The 24950-nt window shown below is 42.0% G+C and overlaps 1 protein-coding gene across 6 annotated transcripts in view; it reads left to right on the top strand.

The window, feature by feature from the left end:
* The first annotated feature begins 477 nt into the window (after positions 1 to 477).
* LOC146962622 (ninjurin-2-like) overlaps positions 478 to 24950 on the top strand; it is a 31551-nt gene continuing 7078 nt past the window's right edge. For 4 of the 6 annotated variants that reach the window (XM_085769318.1, XM_085769317.1, XM_085769314.1 and 1 more), the window contains exon 1: positions 478 to 782. In XM_085769318.1, coding sequence (XP_085625444.1) covers positions 687 to 782 — 96 coding nt within the window. In that variant the 5' untranslated portion in view covers positions 478 to 686. The remainder of the gene's footprint in view (positions 783 to 24950) is intronic. The other 2 variants (XM_085769315.1, XM_085769316.1) reach the window with 2 other exon arrangements.

Below are 24950 nucleotides of genomic sequence, written 5' to 3' on the forward strand. Positions count from 1 at the left end.
TCAATTCTATGTGCTGCAGCCGTTTTTGTGTTAATTGTGCAGTTGTTGAGATATCTGTCACCAACACTCGTGCTACAAGGCCTGCTTCCTGTACACGTGGTGTCTATGGGTCCATGTTGCAGAGCCCAGGGGTCCCCGGGTTTAGAGGCCTGTAAAGTCCTAACACTGGACCCTCAGTGCTTTACGGAGACCATGTCTGACCTCAGTTAACTTAACAGAAATACTGCACAGTGTTTTTGTTGAGCAAACAGGCACAAATAGACAGAATTGGTTTGCAGCGGTCAGTCATTCAAATATATGGCCATACATAGGGACAAGTATGAAACCTGCATAGTATTTGCCTGGGTTTCAATATGTTGTTTCAGTTGGTATTCTCGCATTTTTACAACCGAGAATTTGAACAGAGGGAGAATAGAAAGAGAGAGAAAAAGCGACAGACAGGCTGAAAGAGTGCAAAGTGAGAGAGAGAGGGAGTGGGGGAGACCAAGATGGGGTGAATAAGCCATTTGTTTGTCCTCCTGCTGTCCTCCCTGGCCTTGCCTGGTGCTCGGTGCCTGGCATCCAGGGTAATTTCCTTTCATACCGACCACTGCCATCCGTGCATTTGCATTTTCAGTGCAGTAAGGGCAACACTGATTGTGTGTGCGCGCGCTTGCTTGGTTGCTTGCTCATTTTCGAGCCTCATTATGCAGGGACTGGGGAAGACAGAGCGAGGGGAGCAGGGCCGAGACATCGACCTGACATCGCTGAGATCCACCATGCCGGCCAGCGGCCCTCTGCAGGTTAGTGCACTCAAAAAGAGAGAGAAAAGTGTGTGAAAAGAGAGGGAGACGGAGGGGAGGGAGTGAGTCAGGTGAGGCCAGAGACAGGAGGAAAGTAGAGGGGGGGAGAAAAAAAGCAAAAGTGTGAATCGTCAAATTGGACAAATTTGGCTACACTGCATCTGTCTTTCTGTTCAGCAGCGGCCTCACACCTCTCACTCTTCCAAACTGTTTCCCCCTCTTTCTTAGTCCCTATTCCCTTCACTCTTTCATCTCCCCTTCTCTCGGTCTTGGTTGATCTGTGACGCTGAATCGCTGCTCCTGTCTTAGCTTTGCCACAGAGCTGTGGTATGTCCTGCCTAAGTGAGAGCTGAGGATCAGAGGCTCTCTGGGTTAGACTAAGTGTCTGTACTCTATTCTGAGACCAAGATATGATCGCGACATCCATCAAATATCAATTAGGGCCTGGGTGAAAAGGCTAATAAACTCCACTAATGTAGCTTCAGGTCAACAGAACAGGTACTCACTAACGGCAAGTAATAGGGGTCAAGGTAGGGCCAGGGACCTGAGATGTTGTTTTTGTGAGGATTCGGTTTAATTTTCAAAGAAAATTTTAGTTGGTATTGTTCAAAACAGCTTTGCGCTTGTTTCTTTGTCATCGTTCACTTCACTTCACTGGGTACGCCTTTAACATTGCTGACCTCCCCCACGCACACACACACACACACACACACACACACACACCCTCCCTGCTGTCTGTTGCGATTCATCTTATGTATCGGTGTCAGGACCAGCAGTGTTCCTGCCCATCAAGCAGCAGGGCTATCAGTTACAGGTATATTTAGCTACACAGCCTCCAGTGAACAAAGTGCTATTACTCAAGACAAGCTGTGTGTGTGCATGTGTGTGTGTGTGTGTGTGTGTGTGTGTGTGTGTGTGTGTGTGTGTGTGTGTGTGTGTGTGTGAGAGAGAGAGAGAGGGTCAGTGTGTTTGGCTGTGAGACAGTGACAGATGTGGGAGAAAGGGTATGCTCAGTGGGAGTATGTGTAATTTAGTATCAAATTTGCTTCTGGGTCAGAGAAATTGAAATTGAACGTCACACAATAAAGTATTTTAATTGAAAACTCTCAAACATAAACAGCAATCAATACAAATAATAAAATTAATAACTGAATTTGATCTGTAACAGTTTTGGCAGGTATTTAGTATAATTTTGACTTTGTGAATTTCGCATGCTCACCAGGACCTGCCTTGTAATACCATACCTCAAGAGGCAACAGTGAGTCACTGACTCTAGTCTTCTGCAGTCCATCATATAAGGAAGTATATGGTGTTAATCTTTTCTGAAAATGTGAATAAAAACCACATAAAATGATTTTTTTTTAAAATGGTCTTACGTACTGTATACGCACATAAAACAAAATTTGAGAGCGCAGTGCAGTGGCCGTGAGTATACACCTCATCCTTGCCAGCAAGCCTTTCTTCTATGGCGTACAATTAGTCTCAAAAGGCACGTAAAAAGAATGCATGTGTATTCGTAACGTATGGACACACAATTCGCAAACACGCGTGCCTTAACTGGAAGTGCACAAATCTTTGTCACAAGCCAACGTTTCTGCTGCTGTTGCTTCTTCCTCTTTGTCTTGTTTAATGTTAATTACTGTTAACATTGGCTACAGTATGTGGTACATATAGTTCCTTTAAAATGTTGTGGTTGAAATGAAACCTAAATCAAAAAGCATTTTGTTTTGCTTTATGTGATAATTTTATTTTTAACTTCTTTTGGGTGCTTTTTCCTGCCTTATCACCACATCCACACCTTTGTAAAGACAGTAGAGACAATTGCTGGCTCATTGCACATCGCATCATGCAAAGACAGCAAAAATGTTTTGTTATAGCTTTTTTCTAAATGCTTCTCAGATTTTGAGTGAAAATTGTCACCATGTGAAGGTCATTTTTCACTGCGGTTGTGAATCTCTGAATTTGTCTGGTGGAGCTCAGTAAAAATCTTATGTAAGCAGGATGTCAGTTTTAGTTGACGGTTCTGAATTGATGAAGCGGCAAATATATGTATGGTTGTTTACCTGCATGCCAGCCAACTCCAAATTTACCAGCCATGAATACTGGCTCTGTTCACTTGTTTACCCCCTGCCAAACATGCACAAACACACGCACACACTCGAGTCGTGTCATAGAGTGGAAAGGGAATGATATAAAAATGTTACAGAAATGAATGTGTTAATTGCCCATAGTGTTTGAAATGCACCATGTTAAGTGCAATCAGATTTCTGTAACCACAGCCAGCTGCTACAGTAGCTGAAGCATGAGCCTGGGGTGAGGGCCTCCACAACTTCTGACACAGCCTGAGGCCCTGCTGCACCCTTCAGCACATACGGTATAAGTTGAGAATCTGTAGCATCCTCAGCCGCTTGCTGTGGCAGTAATTAATGTATCACATGGCTCAGAATGTAAATGTTTACATCCACAGATGCCAAGTGTTGGCCACAACTATTCACATCCACCCCGGTTGCCTCATCGCATGTCGACAGATGCGTTGGGAGAACTGTGTGATTGTTGGAAAAGTGGAGATGAGAGTGTGTATGTGCATGTGCATGTGCATGTGTGTCTGTTCTGAAGTAACCCAAGCAAAGAAATAAGTCTCAGCCAGATGCACGTCATGCATACATGTCAACCCCAGCCGAAGCTTATAGTATCTCTATATTACGCAGCTCATATCATGTTGTTTTAACTGTACCTAGAGTTAAGATGCAACAGGTGTCTCTGTTATATATGATACAGTAAGAGCCAGGTGTAAAGATTTATAAAATTGATATTTTCCTTTGGAAATTTCAATTCTGTGCTTGTGTGTTCAACATTTGTTATATACATTTGTCATATCCTGACCTCACCACAGCCAGCTCTGTTTGGTTTCGGCTGTGAGCTCTACTTGCCATTTTCTGTGCACTCTGTTGACAGCAGAAACAAACTTTCACCATAGAAACTGTTCAGGAGCTTTTGATTGTATCTCATGATGGAATTGGACTGGACCGGTCGTCCCGTGGTGGTGGATGATTTTGTTTACAGTCACAAGTCAAGATCGAAGCGTCAGTCTCATCCTTGATGCCAAAGTGGATCAAAAGTCGTTAAATTTGAACATCTGTATTTGGATGAGAACTGGGCAGTCGTTGCCCTCTGAGAGGAAGATCAGAGGAAAAAACAGGACGCTGCCCCGGTGACAATTAACAATCAAAAAATAGAAATTGAAAAAAAAAATAGAAGAGTCAAATATCTTGGTGTCCATTTGGACAATAAGCTCAACTGGAAGGAATTATTGAGGAAGGCTCAGTCCAGGCTTTTCTTTCTGAGGAAACTTAGATCCTTTGATATGAGCTCAAGGCTGCTAGGCATTTTCTACCAGGGCATCCTGGCTAGTGTCCTGTTTTATGCTGTTCTGTGCTGGGGAGGCAGTATACTGTATCTATTGGCGACAAGAGCAGAGGTCTGGCTCAGTGATTGGCTTCAGCTCAGACAAGCTTGAGGTAATAGTGGAGACGAGAACAAGGACCAAGTTGAAAACAGTCCTGCTCTATGAAAACCACCCACTCCACAATATATTTAAGGAGCTCAAAAGCTCATTTAGTGAGCGACTAGCGATGCCTCAGTGCTCTACTGAATGACTCAGGCGCTCCTTCGTTCCTGCAGCAGTCAGTTTTTAACAACGATCACTAACTAACGGTTGCTTGTTGCTTTTACCTTCCGGAGGTGTATATTTTTATTTATTTATGCTTTTATCAATTTCTCTGCTGCTATTCACTTGTGTTGAGTACTCTGTCATATATTATCACTGAAGTATCTAATCATGTCGAAACAGCTGTGCAACGGAACTGTATGTCAAGTGGATGTATGTGTTTTATCTGGTGCCAAAGCAGTTTCCCCTTGGGGATTAATAAAGTTTTCTAATCTAATCTAATCTAATCTAATCTAAGATCAAATCATCTGATCAAAAGCTTAAAAATAAAGTTGTGTTGATACATTACAAGCTGTTTCCATGAGTGACAAGATATCTTTAGTCACAACAATACGTACTGTTGTTGTTGTCCCTGGATTTTGGACTGAAAATGTCAATGTTCCTTGAAAATGTAACACCTGGGAATCTTGCCAGTTTGTAATGAAGTACACTGAGTTGTTTATGTCAGTCAACAATCTCCTTAAATCCGTCACATTACATTGGTATTTTGTTCAGTTCAGATGTTTTTTTTTAGTCATGTTTTGTCTAGGAGATAGGTATAAAGTTAACCTGACCCGAACTGTCCAGACTTACCCTCTAAGTCCTTTTGGGATATGAGCTGGCTTTATATAATCTGCTGGCAGATGAAACCCTTGTATGTCAAACAGCCACAGGACCATATATACTATCCGATGTTTTTGCATTTCTGCTCGATTTTCAGTATGTCACGCGCCTCTGCATTTTGAGTTCTCACAGAATCCAAACGCATAAAGTTTCAAATCACGCCCAAAGTGTGGCATGTAATTTGCTGAAATTGGATTTATGAGGTTTTCATACAGTGTCTGTTTGAAGCCGCCATGATGAATCTATTTCTATGGTGTGAAGGCTTCACACCTCTAAGTCACTCTCTATGTATAGAGCACAGCAACAGGGCGAGGAGCGCTGACACAGAATTAGTTGGAATCACACAGCGTATCCAAGCATGACAGTCATGTTTCAAAGACAGAGAAGTACCACATTCATAGAGAAGAATATAGGTACTAATTTTAGTAGATAATACTTGAATACATAGAATGTCTTTATGGATGATCATCTGGTTTTTAACCCCAACAAGAAGCCTAACCCTAGGCCTACACCTAACTTTAACAAATTCCTTAAAAAGACCACAATGCATAGTTTCTGAGTGCTTTCCAACTTTTCCAGGATGTCTGTGGACACATTCTTACTTAAGACATTCATCTTCAAAACAGATCACAAATATTTCATTTGATTTAATTTCAAAAATTCCTAAAACACTTCACAACTGTGGTTCTCAGCGAATACTCCTCAAACAAGGGTGCGGAGTGGGGCAATTTTCAGCTGCGGGTTTGGTGCGCTAGTAATTTACAGGACAGTTGTGAGATCATCTGAAAATAAACTACAGAGCCAATGTCTGTGGTAATGAAGGAACATGACATCGCCCAATGCGGCGATGTGGCTCATTGGTTAAACATGAAGGTCCAAGTCACAGAAGGATTTACAGCAAGATCGGTTTATTGTTAGCTTTGGGCTTTACACTGGAAACGTTCACTATCATATAGAGTGTGAAATATCACCTACGTTCCCTTTGAGAGATGATTCAATGCAGCTTTTCTTCTGAGTGTTTGTGGGAAACTTTCTTGATTCCTGTCTGGGGTGCTGTTGTGAAAACTGTGAGAATAGGTTTGTTTGTTATTGAGTCTCGAGGAGTGTGATCCTTCACCCAGAACCAACCCTCTCCACACCCTCTCTTCATATTGAACAGTAAAGTTGTATATCCATTGAATCTGCATGGTGCATTCAAAGATAACACACAATGAATTTGGGATTGCGAGCGCTGCCGTGTCAGTGAAAGAGACAAAGAGGATTTTTACTTTCCTCTGAATCCGGAATATTTCACCTTGACAAATACCGAGGAGAGAGATAATATTATCTCTTCCTCTCTCAGGGGCTTTTTTGTACTATCTCAGATGAAACTTTCCACATGCATTGTGATTGCACACTGACACTGATGCACCACTTCAGGAGCTCTACAGTGTACCACAGAGCTCTGCGATAAAGCCCAGCGTTCAGGTACTGGTGGCAGGGTGTGAGGTACAAAACGAAAGTTGAAATCACAGCAACCCTAGAAGCATGGCAGTAATATTTCAGGGATATGTAAAGTCGTTTCTCGCATGTGAACAAGCCTGAACCGGCCGTCAAGTGACTTTGGTACAGTAGATGCCAGAAGGGCAGGGCCACTTCAGGGCAAGTCTCACATGCCACTCACAGCAAATATACCAACAATACCATGGAAAATAACACTGTAGGTCTCCATGTGTCATAACAACAGCAGCTCTATTAAACTGCATTACTAGGTGTTGTCCTTACTAACTATCGTTTTGTTTTTTTTCTATATCTAGTGTCTGGTGGTGCTGTTAGTCCCTCCCTGGCCACCGTCCTTCTCAACTCCTTCCCACTTCTCTCACCTCCGAGAATACATTGTGTGTATGTGTATGTGTGTGTGTGTGTGTGTGTGTGTGTGCGTGTGTGTGTGCGTGTGTGTATGTAACCCCTTCTTGGCCCCTACATGGCAAATGCCACATTCTGAGTGCTGGTGTGAAGTACAATTCCGGGAACTTTCATCCGAGACCCAACTGAGCCTCATCTTTAAATGTCTGTCATTATGCAATAGTTGTGCGTGTGTTTTAAAGGCTGTGTATGTGTATGCGAGTGTGTTAATAGTCTTTGTGTGCTTTAAAATAACAAGAGCATATGCCATATTACTAGAAAGGCTTTTTGATTGGCGTGTTGTGAATTGAGCAATTACATGCCAAAGTGCTTACAAAGGATTTAGGGTTCACTCACCTGGAAGGATTTGCCCTCGCTCAAAGGCATCTCATTGGTGGGAATGAAGAATGAGGAGGAGGAGGAGGAGGAGGAGGAGTCAAGTGCCTCCCTTTCATTTCAAAGATTTATTCTCCTGGTCCGATAATCTAACACTTGACCTTTTAGTTTGTCGTCCAGCTTCTGGAGACTGCAAATAACACCTGTGTGAAATCAATCAGTCCTTACTCGTACAGATAAATATCAGAATATGTCTTAAACTTATAAATAAATACGTACATGTTTACGTTTAGCAGCTCTTCCCTCCGGTAATAGGTGTGGTTAAATGAATGGATGGCATAGTTAATGACACACTGGGATTTCTACACTTGTGTGTGCGGAGCTGAAGTGTGGTATGGCAGTGCCAACACTTACATTACATTTATAACACTTAAACAGTTGGCAGCCCCTTATTACATTCTGGTAATAGATGCATTTAAAGGGACATTGTGTAACTTCTCCTGTTATCTATTCACGAAAATCGATTATTTCGTTCAAAAGTATGTTTTTCATTAAGCAGTAATCACCTGCATCAACAAACTGAAGTGTTCCTTTCAGCTCTGAATTTGCCGTTCATATCATTTATGGAGCGGGTAAGCTCGGTGCTGGCTGACATGTCGTGTCGCCATGTTTTTACGTTCAGTGGCAGCGTGACGGTAGGAAACCACGGGAACTCACCGGAGACACCGGAGCTGTCGGCTCAGGTCGAGGTGGCGTCTGTGAAAAGTCACCGCGGTAACGCAGTGAGGAGGAATGGAGCGTTACACTGATGCTGCATTCACCTGCAGTCGGGCAGACGGCTGTCGGTAACAAACCAAATAGTCACAGAAGTCGAGAGAAAACCGGTAAAACGTGGGTCAGGTAAAAATACAACATCGCCATGACAACATATTGTCACGTGTATTGTTTTGTCTCGTGCTGACGGACCACTTGTTTACATAGAGGCTTGTTTATGCCGTCACGTGCAGCGGCTGTCGTCCGTCTGCCGTCTGCCCAATTTCACGTGAATGCAGCATGAAAAACACAATTGAGTTGCTTGCGATATACAACCGCAACGCTAGATGGGAGTAATTCCTCTAAGTAGCACAGTGTATACAACACTACATACACAGGCATAGTTAATTAGCAGATGATTTTTTTTTCTAGGAGGGTGTTAAAGGCCTGACGTCTCCAGACACCACTACACCTCTAATGGAATAAATAAAGTCCAAAACATATAATACTGTATTATACATTTACATATTAATCTACAATTGTGTTCTTATTTCATAATGAATGCACATCATATTTTTCATTTCTCTACTTTCTCGGTCGATCAGTTTTATGTACGTGCCCCTTCTCCTTTTTTCTTTATTACTCTATTCCTCTTTCCATTTCTCTCTATTCCTCTTCTTTCTCTGTCCAGGGGGGGAGTGTATGTGTGTTTCTGTGTGTGTGTGCGTCTGTGTGTTTTCCTTTCATTTCTGGGGGGAAATGACAGCTGACTCAGTCCGAATGTGAAGCAGCTTTACGGGACCCAGCGCTTAATTCACTGCCATGTGCGTGTGTGCGCAGAAACGTGAAAAGACTTTTAGATGGTATGTGTGCAAAAATAAAAAGCCCAGATGAGTGATACCAGACGAAACTTTAGATCCTAGCAGATATAAACAATTAGATTATCACACACACACTCGCACACGGGCCAGTCTGTCTGTCTCCTGCTCTTTCTCTCTGACAAACCCACAATTATATTGTCACCGGGTGAAACACAGCAGATATAAAGTGCACATACTCTCATCACAGACACGCAACGGCTGCTCCTTTACATCTACTTGAGCAGGATTTAAAATCTTTACGTCTACGCCTAGCTCCACTTTCAGCCAGTGAAAGACCCATTCTGGACTCTGGATGATTATATTTCATCAGGACACTGTTTGTCATATTGACTAAGTGATCATCCGTAAAACCTCGAGCTAGTTACTACACGTGAAATAAATCTCTATCTGCAGCTTAAGGCCAAGAGTGTTGTGTCACACATTTGTTCCTCATCCACTTGTTCCAGCCGTATTTGCCAAGAAGGAACAGGAAACCCCCTTTCTAGTGCTCAGGCTCCCCTACCGGGACATTATAACTCACAACACTCCAACAGAACCACATGCGCACACACACACATTCAAATGCACATAAATCACAAATGCACACCAGACTTATAAATCCAGAGTTCACCCAATGTGAATCTTTTAAGGCTTTTCACAGTTTCCATGTAGCTCTGTATACACACCCTTCCCATAAAAAAAAGCATGTCGCAGTTTAATGGTTTTTCGTAGAATTCATCAGGATTGATTTACTTACTAAATTTGCGCGTTGCTTATCAACCGCGCATAGAATACATACAGCCACCTTTAACTGCTGGGGTTTGAGGTGCTGAGAACTTTATTATAAACTGTTAACCCATAGAGTGTGCTGTGTGCTGTGCTTGGATCATGGCCAAACACATATGGAGGCACAGCCACACACATGTGGCCACACATTTTGCAGCTACAGCTCGTGCATAGAAATAAACAAACATGCAAAGTTGTGAAGGTGTACAATGCTTAAGAGGATGCATGTGGCGCGTGATCTTCTCATCTTTTTAACTAGAAGACTCCTGTTCCTTTAAGAGAAATGTCAACAGTGCAAACTGATAGAAAACACAGAAAGAGAACTGAGGGGAGGGTGGGGAATGTGTGTATGTGTGTGTGTGTGTGTGTGTGTGTGTGCATGTGTAAGGGGGTTGACTTGGCATGTAGAACTTCTGAAAAAAAAAGCGTAATTGGAATATAAACACACACTGACTGACTGAATCTGACCTCCTCATGTGTTTGTTGATGAAATGTGTTGCTATGCTGCAGGCTGCAGGCCAGTATGGAGGACGTATGTACGGGTGTGTTTATGTTAATTGAGGGGTGATCTGAAGGTAAATACAGACCTCTCGCTATCACTGTTTCCCTTTCTCACTGGTATGAGTGTTAGGTCATCGGATTAGACAAAGTGTGTGTGTGTGTGTGTGTGTGTGTGTGTGTGTGTGTGTGTGTGTGTGTGTGTGTGTGTGTGTGTGTACAGTATGTCTGTGTAAGAGAGAGAACGCAGACCTGGACGTCCCTGGTCAATCTTGTATGTTGGTTTACGAGCATTCGTGAATGTATAAATTGTCAATCTGACACATGTACAGTGTACGTTAGTGCATATGTAAATATGTGACTTAAACGGCTGCCAGGAAAGTGTGTGTGGGTGTGCATCAATGTGTGTGTGTGTGTGTGTGTGTGTGTGTGTGTGCATGCAGGGCAATAGAAGTTAAACAATACTAATACAATGTGGTACAATGATGTGAATGACAATGTTTTTTTCCCCTTCTTCTTTCATTCAGGTAAAGATTAATGAACATTAATCAAATTGCTCATTAACATATGTGGAACATGATGGTTTATGTTACACGTATGGTTCAATAATCAAAAATGATGCCAGTTGAAGCTTTGTGCACAACCATACAGTACAATCACTGCATTTTATTGAATGCAGTAGACTGAGGTGGCCGTGTGAGGTCATATATGATTTCAAATGTGTTTAAAAAGAAAAAAATCCACGAAGTAGGGCTAGAGGGATTGTGGGAAAGAAGGAGGGTGTGTGGGAGCCTGGCGAGGCTCTGTCTTACCTCATCCAGTCTCCGTCGCTGATGTCCCCCGGTGCCCTTGGTGCTCATGGGACTATTGTTGGTCTGGACACAATGAGATCACGCCTGACATGAAACAATGGCACTCTGTTATTAATTGTCCTCTCTGTGCAAAACCATGAAGCCACCAGGACTTAAGGGAATAGACTCTATTTCCATTCACACTGGAAGAATGTGAAATTTAAATTTGGCATATCTTCTACTATGACTTGAAGAGACTTTAATTGTTTTACCACATGTTTATGTTTTTAAAGGGCAGTGAGACCATTTCTGGATTACATTTAAAACAATGCTGGCTATAAAGATGTAAAAACAAATGTCCAAATGTAATTAGCATTTATTGGCATTGCCCAGCGTGCAGGCAGTTGCTTTGGCTGTAAACTACTTTTGCAAACCTGTAGCTTTGTGTTTTTTGTATTTTAAAACTTCCCTCACCGTCGGAAACATAAAATGTTTCCCAGCATTTTCACTCAGTTTACTGACTGCACCAGCCTTCGCTTTGTGCAAACATACATCATATTTATGAGTCTCCAAGGACCTAAATACATGCCCTGATTGAGGTTTTATAAATCTGTAGCAGTGTGTGTGTGTGTGTGTGTGTGTGTGTGTGTGTGTGTGTGTGTGTGTGTGTGTGTGTGTGTGTGTTTTGCTCACTAAGGAATATCTGTCTGACCCCTGACCTCTGACCTCTTCAGTGAAAATAAGCAGCTATAACTCTTAGACAAATGGTCCTTATTTCCAGAGCCACACACACAGAGATAAGATGCCTGCGCATTGCATTTAGAAGAGCCAATACTAGTGTATGACATTCATTGGAAACCAGGGGGGAAATGGACCGATGCCATGGAATCTGGTGGCAATAAACAAAATACCAGGGATGCTGGTGAAGTTTGTGCTACTTTTGAATGATACCGCCTCATTAAAATGAGCGTGCATGAACAAACATATTCACCTGGCGGGCATCAGTGCTGCCAAAAAGAGACTAGATTTACGCTGGAAATGGAACCCCCCCAACACACAGTCACATAAATTACATGGAATAACACTTATATTGATATCATTAATATGGAAATTAAAGAACTGTGGTAATCACCATTTCTGCTCTGATACATTTTGGATCCTGCACATATTTCAATCAGGACAGGCTAATAAGGATAAGGAGAGACAGGTTTGAAGACAAAATTAAATTTATTGTGCACACAAATAAACTTTGGTGCTTAGACGCTGGGGAGTAGACCAGCTAAGTGAACTGATCTAGGGATGAGAAGCTTGCCTCTGACCTAGACACTGGTAGTGGTAGGCAGCATGAGGCCGTCTGTCGAAAAAACTCCTTGGTTGAAGATCCCGATGAAGACGGTCTGTATCTTGATGGAGGTGGAGGTGGTGAATGGGTGGAGGTGGTCTGAAAGTTTTGCCAAAATGACATTGGGATGACAGTGGAGAAAGAGAGCGCTTTTAAATTTGACAGCTAATGATTGTCTGTGTTATCTTATATTTTGTGGTAGATATATAGACAAAGGACATGTATTCAAATGGACATACTGCAATAACAACAAGATCAATGTGTCATTTCTGAGATGTGGTCTTTGTCACAGTGTTCAGCCAAGCACAAGTATTTACTGTCTACGCACACGTGAAAGCAAGAAGCAGACCAAATGTTGAGAGGTTCGTCTCAGTGGAAAAGTTCCATCATGGTTAAACTCTTTCATTTGCGGCGGTGATAGGACATCACAGCCTTGAGGTTATCTGAAAATGAAGCAGCTTTGATCAGGGAGGCCTTAGATCCACGCTGATCATTCCCACATTGCCACGGTGATACAAACTCAGAGACCTAGGTTATTGCTTCCCCTGTTTTTTTGTGCCTATACCTCTGTGTGTGTGTGTGTGTGTGTGTGTGTGTGTTGTCCTTCATGACTTTAGTAAGTCAACACTCTGCCTGTTGACTCACTGACAATATTAACTAATAACCTGCATTTTTAACATTGTTCCAACATGATGAACACACACAGCCACACATATCTGTAAGTATGTGCTTTAGGCTGGAGAAACATACGCATGACAACAAAATGAAGCACAGGTTCATGTGTGTGTACACAGAGAGAAAGAGACCGTGACCTTGCTGCATGGTTGGTCATGTCTGACTGGTTGAGTCGGTTCCAGATGAGTGTTGAGTGCAGATATGTAACACTAACACAACTCCTGGCTTCAGTAGATTTCACCTGTCACAGACAGAGTCAATAAAAAGTTGGCAGGGATAGAGCCTGAAGTTACGACAAAGATATCTCAACAAGTTAGATTGGTAACGTTAAATAGCCTATCTATTCGCTAACAAAAACAATCCCACACATTCTGCACACATATACTGTGCACACATACATACGTATACATGATTGGATGATGAGATTATTGGTGGTCCAGAGAAGTAGAGAGATTACGTAAATGGGAATCAGGCAAAGGTTGAAAACAGGGTCTTATGGTCTTTGTTTCATAAAAACAAACTGAAACTCTATACAGCAGTTACCTTAGAAACATAATTTTATACAATATAATAGAAATGTATTCTGACTCTACTGCTACTATAAAGGACAGCTGAGTTGATTTTCTCCAACCCCCAACAATCAGGAGGATGTGGCCTGATTCAATGCTTGGTGCAAAGCATTATTTACCCACACAGTCCTCAAGTGGGATGTGTCCTTATGATTATTTTACTGCTCCCCAAGTCAGAGTCCCGAATACTGTATATCGATATTGAACATTTTTGATATTTCTAATTCCAGATCAGACTATAGGCTAATCAATACCAGCAACATTCAGTCAGAGTGAGCAGACCAGGAAGCACCACCAAGCGCATGTCGGCACAGATCTCAAACATGGCAGCTAAGAATAACAGGCAGCATAGATGCAATATTGGTTTTCTCTTTTTTTGTTTTTCTCTGCAAAAAACTGTGCGGCCGGATGATGTCGATCTCTCTCCATATTTAGTTTTTCTTCCAAGGTCCCATTTGAAAATACGAGTTTTTGCGATATCACGTGTCTGGGGAATCGCCACTGTAAAATTATTACTTTAAAGGGAGAGTTCAACATTTTGGCAAATTCACCCATTGCCATAATCCCTATACAGTAGGAGTAGGTTCATTACCTTTAATTGTCAGTGCATGTTGTTTTGAGATATGTGGGACGTAAGCTGCTCAGCGAACACCATGGAGGTGAATGGTACATTGACTCCAGTCCCCCAAAACTCATCAAATATACAATCCAACAACGCCAAAATGCTCAGTTGTGACCTATGCACATTCGCCACCTCCATTGTAGCACCTCGCATCTTTGCCCCATGGATCTCAAAACAACAAGCACCGACAATCAAAGGTAATGAACCTACTACTGTGACTGTAGGGATTATGGCAATGGGCGAATTTGCCAAAATGTTGAACTATCCCTTTAAACGGCAGGCGGGTGGTAACTCCCATAAGAAAAAGTGTGAAAAGGATGAAAACAAACTGTTATTACATGTGGATTAATTTCACATTTAATGCAAACATGTCGTTCTTCAGTATTCCTCTGCAGAATTCATCTGTTAATAGACGCAGTCGAAAAATTGCTTCACTCAGTGTTTTTGTTTTTATGCTTCTATTTTTTTTTCTTCACATGTTTTCACTCTCTGCACTCCTCCGTGTTCCTTCTCAGTGTCTAAATCTGTCTCATCCTCTTTCAATGGCTCTCATTTGGGATGCAGTCTCAACACAAAACAGCAGCATTCGGGGAACTCGGGGAAGCGGGAATACCCACATACACACAAACACAGAGGAAGGAAGTGTGTGTTGTGGATGGTGATGAAGGCCGAACCATAAAAGCCAGGAAGTCGCTGGGAGGAATGTCCTGCAGTGTCACACATGGCCGAGGCCTGAATGCGTGTACGCCTGAGGGGGTTGGGGTGGTGGTGTTGGGGGGGCGGGGGGTTTAAACTCCAAACAGCTTCGGCTTATCTGGAGAAAGACAGAGAGACACGACAGAGAAAATCCATGTCACGCTTTCATCTCACATATCTTAACACCTGCTCGCAACACCTCTCTAAGACACAACACCAAAACACAGCAGCGTGCGCTCACTGTATACAATGTACAGTCACAACACAAACACACACTTCCTGCTGCCCGTCGTTCCATTGTGCCCATCCCACCTCATCTCATCTCGTGTTGTTTGTTTTGAATACAGACACTTCAGCGTGACTGTAAGTCAAGATCATATTGTGGCAAACTTGACGTTTCAGTTGAATGAACTGTAATTACACCAAACCACAAACACTGTTAGGACTGGTTTTGTGTTTGCAATGGTTTTATGTCTCTACTCCGAGGCGTAGGTGACTCATAGCACTGAGCTATTTAACAAGAATGTTGCTGTTTCTAATGCTTTAATGATTTTTGATCCCCAGGTCACACTACACACACACTTATGCAAATATGTGGTGGTTTTTGAGGGGAAATGTCTCATTCCCTAATTGTTATTCTGTATCTGGAGCTCTGTGTGATTGAATGTGTTAACTATGGGGATAAAACAGTGCTTTCTTCTCCATGCATGTCCTGCCATGGCGCGTAATGGGCTTTCAAATTTCCAGCTGTTGGTGTTTTGAAGTGTGTATTTTTTTAAGCTTGCAATGGAAATAGTTGGAAAGAGGAGAGAATTCTCTACTTACCTCACAATATTACATTATAGCATGTAGAGAGTTTGGGGATGAAGGTCAGAGAAGTATGAATAAATGAATGAATACATGAATTAAGAATTAAATCCCTAAATAATTACAAAATAAATTCATTTTGATGATGAATTTATTCATCTGAGTATTTCTGTGTCCATACTAGAAAAAAGCAGAAATGTGGAAATTCATAAATAAAAAACAGAAATAGCATTTTTAATTGCCAAAAATAATTTATTAGGGCATTACATTTTTTATGTAATATTTTGTCCCTCATATTTTTTTGGTTTTTGCATATGATAGCCTTCATGATGCTACAAATTTGCCCCTTCTTTCACTTTCTCTTCTTCCCTCTTGCGTTTTGTTTCCTCATGCTCACACCACCCCTTTCTTTGGATTTGGATTAGAAGTATGAGTAAATAATGGTGATATATGGTGTGTCATCTGGATTGTGATGCAGATTTCCATCATGGCATCACTCATTGGTCATGATGGCAGAATATGCAGCTCTGCAGCATTGCTTACTGGGAATCTTCACTTTCACAAGGACAAGGCTGTTTGAAGAATATTCCAAATATTCTTTAAATAGAAACCCTGAAACCAGCTCCGATGAGACCAAACATCTTCATGCACCCTGAAGGGTCCTTGAGCACCTAACTGTTGACCTCTGCCCTTATGGAAGAGGGTGAGAGAAATTTACCAGCTGGATGAAAACACTGCAACATTATGAGCCGTCTTTATTTATACTGAGAAATGATTGTCATGGAGTTGGCAAAAATTCCAGTATATGTGATGCTCCGGTTCACAGAGGTCACACATCCATTTTATGACAAGTAAAACAGCTTGGTGAAAAAGCAACAACAAAGAATTCCAACTATTGCTGCCATCTTCTACCTCACAAAGACTCTTTGACATCAGTGCATCCACTCTCCAAACAGGCCCTCCCTCTAATAAACCCTTCAAGCAAACACTCAACAATGATGTATATTTTTACAACTCCACAAATCATGCTCAAGGGGGACCCAGGTCTTTTTACATGCCATTGTGTAAAGTAGATCTGTATTTCCTTTTAGTAATTGCAGGATGGTGTGCGTGCATGTGCTTGATTCTTTGCAACATCACTTTGTGGATATAAAAGGATCAACATTGTCTATGTACAGAAAAAGAATACCAAAGAACATTTGTACTCAATGCTTCAATTTATTATTGACAAAGGACAAACCATATCACTGCCACCTCTTTGGTGGTTGCCATGGAGATTTTACCTCCTGTTATTATCACATAAAGTTACATGTGTGCGTGTGTATGTTTGTGTGTGTGTGGTTGTGTCTTACAGAGACTTGTATGTCTTGAATGGGAAAAAGGGGTCAGAAGTTGATAACCTACAGAGATATCAGAGCAGTCCCTGATTAATGAATTGGTCTCAGCTGTGGCTCTGGCCTGAGGCTCAGAGGTCGCCACAGCAATTTGAGGGGGTTGCCATAACGATAGACAGACGCCCAGGAGAAGCAAGCACAGACACAGAGACAGAGGATGACTTTCTGCCTTGGCTATGGGATTATTTGACAAAAGACGTTGTGAGACAGACAATAAGTTGAGTCTGTAGGTGATTTACATTGCGAAAAATGTGTATTTTACCAAGAAAAGTAACAGCAAACCGATTCTGATCAAGCCACAAGTTTTGATTCATAATCTGGCTGCAGGTCCTAAATAACATTGTAGTAGCAGTAGAGTAGCAAACTGAAATTTGACACAGAAGATGAAGAAGAAGCACACAGGATAACAATATTTCCCTTGTGGCACTGAAAATGGCTTCCCTAGAGCATTCCTATAGAACTTTTTCATGCATAACTTCCTCCCTGAACATAACAACATGTGGCATGTGATTGACTGTGTGACCTGTAATGCATGCAACAGGTAAGTACAGCTGTTCAGTGCAAACTTTTTTGGCAAATTGGCCCATTGCCATAATCCCTGTAGTCATAGCAGTAGGTTCGTTACCTTTAATTGTCGGTGTAAGATAATTTTAGAACGGCAGAGCAGAGCTGCAAGCTACTCAGAGTTACGCTACGGAGGCTAATGGAATTTCTCGGTTTCCCTCATCAAACTCATCAAAAACACAATCCAACAACTCAAAAACACTCCCGTGGACAAGTTGTGACCTGCACATTCATCACACTATGAGATAATAACGGAACGTTATGAGACGGAGTTGTTTTCGAGGTGAATTCATGCAAAACCGCTGATGTGCGTTCCCGTCGTTTTCTGGCAAGCAGTCTCTGCATTTGCCTCGAAAACAACTCTGTCTCATAACTTTCCGCTATTATCTCATAGCGTGGTGAATGTGCAGGTCACAACTTGTCCATGAGAGTGTTTTGGAGTTGTTGGATTGTGTATTTGATGAGTTTGATGAGGGAAATCAAGAAATCCCATGAGCCTCCGTAGCGTAGCTCTGAGCAGCTCGCGACAAGCAGGTAACGAACCTACTCCTAAGGCTATAGGGATTATGGCAATGGGCCAATTTGCCAAAATGTTGAACTGTCCCTTTAAATTATCTGTTATTATTATGTGTAGGAGACTCAGGCAGAACATACTTCTCATTCCTGCTTGTCATCGCTGAACTTAACTGAGGCAGCCTGCTCAGAGAAAGCCGTTCAGAAACATTTCTTTATACGTATGTGTTTGCGATGTTGCCATGAGAACACGTAGTGTGTACTGGAATGCATCGAGGGCGCGTACACCACTGGCACATGATGACACCCGCACACACATCTGGCACACATCTCTTTTAGGGTATTTCATGATTCTCTAACAATATGCAACATACGCCAACCCTTTATGCAACAGACTCCTAAAGCACAGCTGACGTCAGAGGGCAACCAGGTGTTTATGGACACTCTGCAGGCACGCACACACACACACACACACACAATCAATTGCTGTCCTTCAACTTTATTATTGACATCTGCCTCATACATCTATGCTACATTCATTCCTCATCAGTGCTATATATTGATAGTAACATTGAAGTTGTTATTTTTGTATACATCCAACCAGCTGTTTCCTGAGGTTGTAACAAACCAGGTTATCCTATTTTTCCTCAACTGTCAGTCAGAAATTTGACCCTGTAAGGCTTCCGTAGGGTCCCCCTGCAGGACTGGAGGGGCCAGCTGGCTGAGTCATTGATATGGGAAACTCTGTTACACCATGTGATTACGGTCAGGAATGCAGAGAGTCAACTGATATCAGATCACTGCCACTCTTTCTCTCTTTCTACTCCCAGATGGCAGTCCAAATGCACACACACACACACACACACACACACACACACACACACACACACACACACACACACACACACACACCTGTGATCAAATGCATGTGGTGTCCACTGTGTGCTGCCTTGTGTTATGTAGACACATCATGATCTGTGTACCTTTTACCTTTACATACCGCATAATGTATGTGTCATGTTCAAAGTTTCCTTACTGTTCTCTGTGGTCGTGGTGTCGTCGTGGTAGCACCGTGTGTGGGAGGGTCTGTGTGTGTGGGCGAGTGTCTTCCCATTGTGGGTGAGAGATCAGAGGTCAAAGGTCACCGTGAGGGTTGTTGACTTTCCCAGTATTCTATCTCTTACACGCTTGCACACATACATGCACAGACAGACACACACACACACTTACACACATTTATATAAAATGTGCTTGATTGATGAGCCCATTATTTGTTACAGTCATACAATTGATCCAAATATGCGTTAACACATTACGTGCTGACATAATGCATTCCCTAGCCTGTTCCCTTAAGGTCCAAAATTTAAATCAGGTCTCACCAAAATAGCTCTCTGTGTACTTCCTGCCTGGCAGTTAGCGCGGCGCCCGTCCTGCTGAGTAACTGCTTGTCCTCATGAGGGCAGGAGGACTAGGACACTTTGATCATCACAAAGAGGCAGGGGAGGACCAGCAGATAAGCAGATGAACAACGGAAACACGGATGGAAAAGAGCAGTAAACTATTTTATAATGCACAAACATGACATCAATAATTCAAAAATACACAATCTGGATTTATTAGAGCATCCTACAGTATGTGAAATTGTATCTAATAGAGTAGAAGATATAATTTTAACTAAGCCTATATAACTCTGTGATTAAAAACACACCAAGTGTTAAAGGTTTTATAATCATTATGGCGTGTGATGCATGTCTATCCTATAGTTAGGTTTGAATGCATTCCTTAGTTTAAAGTATATGTGTCTTTCAAAATGTAATCAGTGGACACAAGAAGAAAGACATGATTTATGTGACAGTAAACAGAGGGGATGAGAGGAGAAAAGAGCTAGAAGGAAATCATCAGAGAGGATGAAGAGGATGTATCCGGTGTGTTAAAATGACATGTGTGTTCACTCAGGCGTGGCATAAAGGACACAGTGGGGAACAGGTTTGCTGGACAGAGCTGTAATAAAGTAACAGCTTCATGACTTTTGGAAGGGACGTGTATCTTCAACCATAATGGAAAGGACTAAATTATCCCCATTGGCTTTAATACATAAATACAACACACATACACCTTTATAAAGTTGTTTTCTCATACCAGTTTTGCTAATTACAGGCCAGTAAGTAGGCTGATGAGGTCAAAGGTCAAGAGTCACTTGCTCTTTAGTTGTGGACCCACTGCTGCATGTGTGTGTGTGTGTGTGTGTGTGTGTGTGTGTGTGTGTGTGTGTGTGTGTGTTTGTAGATAACAGCCTCTTCCCTGTTTTTCCATGTCAAAGTTCACCTAATAAGTCTTGTGGCTCTAACTCAGTTTAACTCAGTTTGTGTGTGCACATGTGTGTGCACTGACTACCTTTCTCCTTTGTTTGTTTGTTTCCAAACATAATAAGTCCATTCACTCACACGCCTGCTACCCCCGGCCGTCATTGACACACACTCATACAGATAAATAAACAACCTGAAACGCAACATTTCATGTACTGAATGTGTCCCCCAACACAAGCAAACAGAAAATGTCAGGAGGTGATGTTTGAAGGTGCTCAGCGGTCACCTGAATCCTTGCCAATGTTTTCAGCTTTGAAAGTGGAAGAAATGTTGAGTGTTCACCCTGGAAATGCACATTATGAAGATTTTGTGTTAAATGTATACAGTATATTATGACATTATAAAACTGACGTGGCAAACAGTCTCAGATTCATATTGAGATACAGAGAAACAATCTTTTCTAGTCTTGTTTCTGGCCATCGGATGAATATGAGTCAGTCTATGTTCCAGTTTATGTTCAGCTATATGTTCACAGTGCTATGAGAGTGCTAATAGTCTGCCAATTGACACTATTACAGTGGTGACAGTGACCCAAGCTGTTTGTAAGGACTCATTAGTCAAACTTTAAAATTACACAAAGGCCTGTCTTTTTTGGTGACACCTGTGGTTGCTAGTGGTAACAGCAGGTGTGTGTTTGATAACTGCAAATGTGGGACATTATTTTCCTTCATGTTTTGAGTATCATTAGTTGATGGTGGGGGAAAAAAATCCCAATCATTAAGTTACGAAGCAAGAGCAGTACACCCAAAGTCAGAGTATGTCCAGTAGATGTGCTTAATTTGGCTTTGACTGTTTTAGATGGTGCTGCAACATTTTTCAATGATTCCTGCAGAGATTAATCTTTTTAAGTATGATTCTTTTAATCGTTTAATTCGAAACAACTGTTGAATCAGCTGTTCAAAGCCACCAGACTCCATTATAAAACAGTAAGTTTACCTCACAAAAAACAGCATTGTAATTTTCAGTATAGTAGTAGAAGAGGTAGTATTACATCTTTAACTGAGGTAAAAAAAAAAAAAAAAACCTAATGTGAAATGCATACGTAAGCTTTTCACATCCAGAACATAACATGCATTGTTTCCACTGAATAACCCCAGAAAGATAAGTTCCTCCATTTATGAGAAATCTACTGTATAAAGAAGCCATTGCTGGATGATAATGCGCTGAATGGCTATGTTGGTAAATGTTAATAAAATCTGGAAATCTTGGATATGATGATTTTGAACATTGTAGCTAAAGCTTAGTTAGTGAAAGTATAAGTTTCCTCCTAGTTTTGGGCAAACTCTAAGGCCTGATGTTTACAGCCAAAATCATTTGAGCGCGTCATAACTGCAGACACTTCTCTGCTGCCAGAAATCCAGCAAGGGAAAACACAATTCATCCCTTTGTCACTGCGCTTTCTTCCTCCATTCATGCTGGCTCTTCTTTGTGTCACTATCTGTTTCTACTCATCTGCTTTTCTACTCTCTTCCTACTCCCTCAGACTCTATGGAAGACACATAAAAAGCAAACAGAAAGACGATGCCTTCAGGCAGTGAGCGCTGTGGAAAAAAGCAGCAGAAGAAAAAAAGAGTAGGCAAGGCATAGGCAAGTGCTGAGAGAGTGAGAGACAGACAGACAGACAGAGCGATGGAGAGACAGACAGTTAAAATAAGATACTGTAAGAGAACCAGAGCTCCACTCCTTGTTGGGCTTCCCTTCCCATTGGTTATTTTAGCGGCCAATCGGAGTCCAGGGGAGGAGCACTTCCTGTGAGATCGAGGGGGGCCTCCAATGTGGTCTGATGTGTGTGTGTGTGCGTGTGCGTGCACAGTCAGAAGTGTAAACATGCAGTTTTGAAAGCATATTTTTGTATAGGCCTATATTGTTGGCACACATGTGCCCTGGGTGTGTCTAAACAGGTACACATCAAGTTTGTGCTTTGTGTGTGGGTTTCTGTGTGTGTGTGTGGCGCCTTGTTTTCCTATATTTGTGTTGTCAGGTCTGACAGCTTTGCGGGGACAAAACTGCTGAATCACACAAGTTAAATGTTTGAGATGTAATCCTTTTCTTTGCGGTTTTGATGTTAGAATTTAGGTTTTGGTTGATGTTAGTTTGGTTGGTTTTTAGTTGTGATGGTTAGGGCTCGGGTTAGGACTGAGGGAATGCGTTACGTCAATCATGAGTCCCCTCAAATATAGTAGTGCAAGAGTGTGTGTGTGTGTGTCTGTCTGTGTGCGTGCACGTGTGTGTGCATGTATGTGTACATTATGTGATGTGGCCTTGTGCCCACAGCTGTGGATCGGTGGCTTTCAGGAATGGGGGTTTTACAAGGCCTCTGGATTTCTAGGGAGAATTTACTATATAAATAACATACATCCACCAAAACCAGTGGGAAAAAGATCTCTGTGTAGAGAAGTGCATTTTACTCACTTAGCTCAGGACTGCGTATGGAGCTGTACTCAACCGTTGGCCTGACTCAGAAGCAGGACGTTGTAGGTTCGGCGAAGCTAGAAATGGAAACTACTACTACTTTGATCCAGATTTAAGTATTTTACCATTTATTGACTTTTTCTTTGATGTCACTCAAGAGATTCACATTTTGGGGATTTTTGGTGAAATATCAGACAAAAATAAATTTTCCATTTTCTAAATTTGTCCAAAAACAATGTTTGGCTTTAAAAAAAAAAAAAAACTGCAACTGTCAAATTTACTTTGATGATCCATTTATCTAACCTGTCCAACATTATGTATTTTGAGAAAAACAAGCAGTGTTAAGGTTTGTTCTTACCTTAATAACTTCTGATCCAAAATTGAGGTTTGTTGTTAGACGTCCTATTTCAATATGGCTCAACTTGACAGTTGTGCTGAGTTTAGTGGTAACTAAAACCTCAAATCCCTTCTTTTAGTGTAGGGAAGGCGGATTGTGAATGATTAGGGGGGAAAAGGCACTTTCTATTGGTGCCCACTCGCAAAAAAGGTAAGAAAAGGAGCAGGAACCTTTTTCTCATTCCATTTAAGTAACTGCCAATGTGATGTTGAGGCGAGTCGTCAGTCTTGGACGTTCATGATGGAGCTGCCCCGCGGCCACCTGGTTGTAATTCACAGCTTTGGAGGGTAAATGAGTGTAACCCTGCTGACCTCCTGCAACCACCTCTCCAGACTGCAGCTGTAAATAAAGATCTATGGTCCCTCTACCTGCGCGGTGAAACAAAGGGCAAGGGGAATAGTTGATCAACATATGTGGATACATCAAAAATAAGATCAGATTAAGTGCAATAAAAGCACAGTCAGTACATTTAGAGAGACATTACACTAAGTGAACACACATGGGCCATAAAATTGTATGTAGGCCATTCCAATGTTTTGGTTGTGGTATGTGTGTAGGTGTGTGTGTCTATGTGTGTGTGTATTTTGGCGGCTTGCCCAAGGCTGATGTTGATAAAGTGTGACCACATGAGTCCCCAATGGAGAAAAGATGGAAGCCGGCCAGAATATATACATACATTTTCTCTCACTCTCTCCCTGTGTCTCTATCTGACGCTGTTCTTTTTTGTTCTTCACATCCCTCCCTGTCTTTCTTCCTCCTTTCACCCCCTCTCTCTTTTTTCCTACCCTGCTCTCTCTCTCTCTCCTTCTCTCTTGCACACTCAAAAAAAAACAAGAACCCATGGTACATGTGTTCATAGTGTTTTGACGGTCTTGCAGTTCTAGGAATTGCTTCATACTTTCTTGGAGATTAACCCAGTCTGGATCAAACTGTACTCGTCCATACGCTGCATGGGGGGATAAAATCAAGTTTTCCAGCACACCACACAACATTACAGTATATCACATGGCTCCAGAACAGGTCACTTGTTGGTCAAAGAGGGATGATCACAATTTTCTATATATCACACTGTGATTGGTAAAATGCAAGGTGCAGGGTATTTCAGAAAAAAAGAAGATATTTTTCCTCATATGCACAGGATCAGTTTGCATTGGTTTTTGGTTTGTGGCACCCAAAGAGTCCAAAAGCTACATTTGAGAATGTCAGCGTCAACATCTTATTCAAGAAATGATGGCCCAGTCATGATAAGCCACAGACCTCTTAAGAAACACATTCAGCGAAAGCTATTTGTTACCAGACTGCACCTGCCAAATCGCTGTCTCCACACCGAAGGAAGGGTGCCAGTCCTCGTGGGCGAGAGGGAAGTGGATGTAAACACAGTGAGAGAGCTGTCTTGTGGTGCGGTCGGTTATCGCCGATGGTGAACTTCCTAGGAATTGGAAAGAGTTAGCATTGCCAGACAACAAGGAAGAAACCAAGGCGCGTGATCTCAGCCAGCAAGAACGCTGTGTCGACATCCAACGCAGTGTCATGATGCATGTGTGCCCTGTCCACGAATACTGGAGTACACAAC

This window comes from Trachurus japonicus, chromosome 23, assembly GCF_045865225.1.
Source record: "Trachurus japonicus isolate A0001 chromosome 23, Traja_1.0".
Classification (NCBI taxonomy): domain Eukaryota; kingdom Metazoa; phylum Chordata; class Actinopteri; order Carangiformes; family Carangidae; genus Trachurus; species Trachurus japonicus.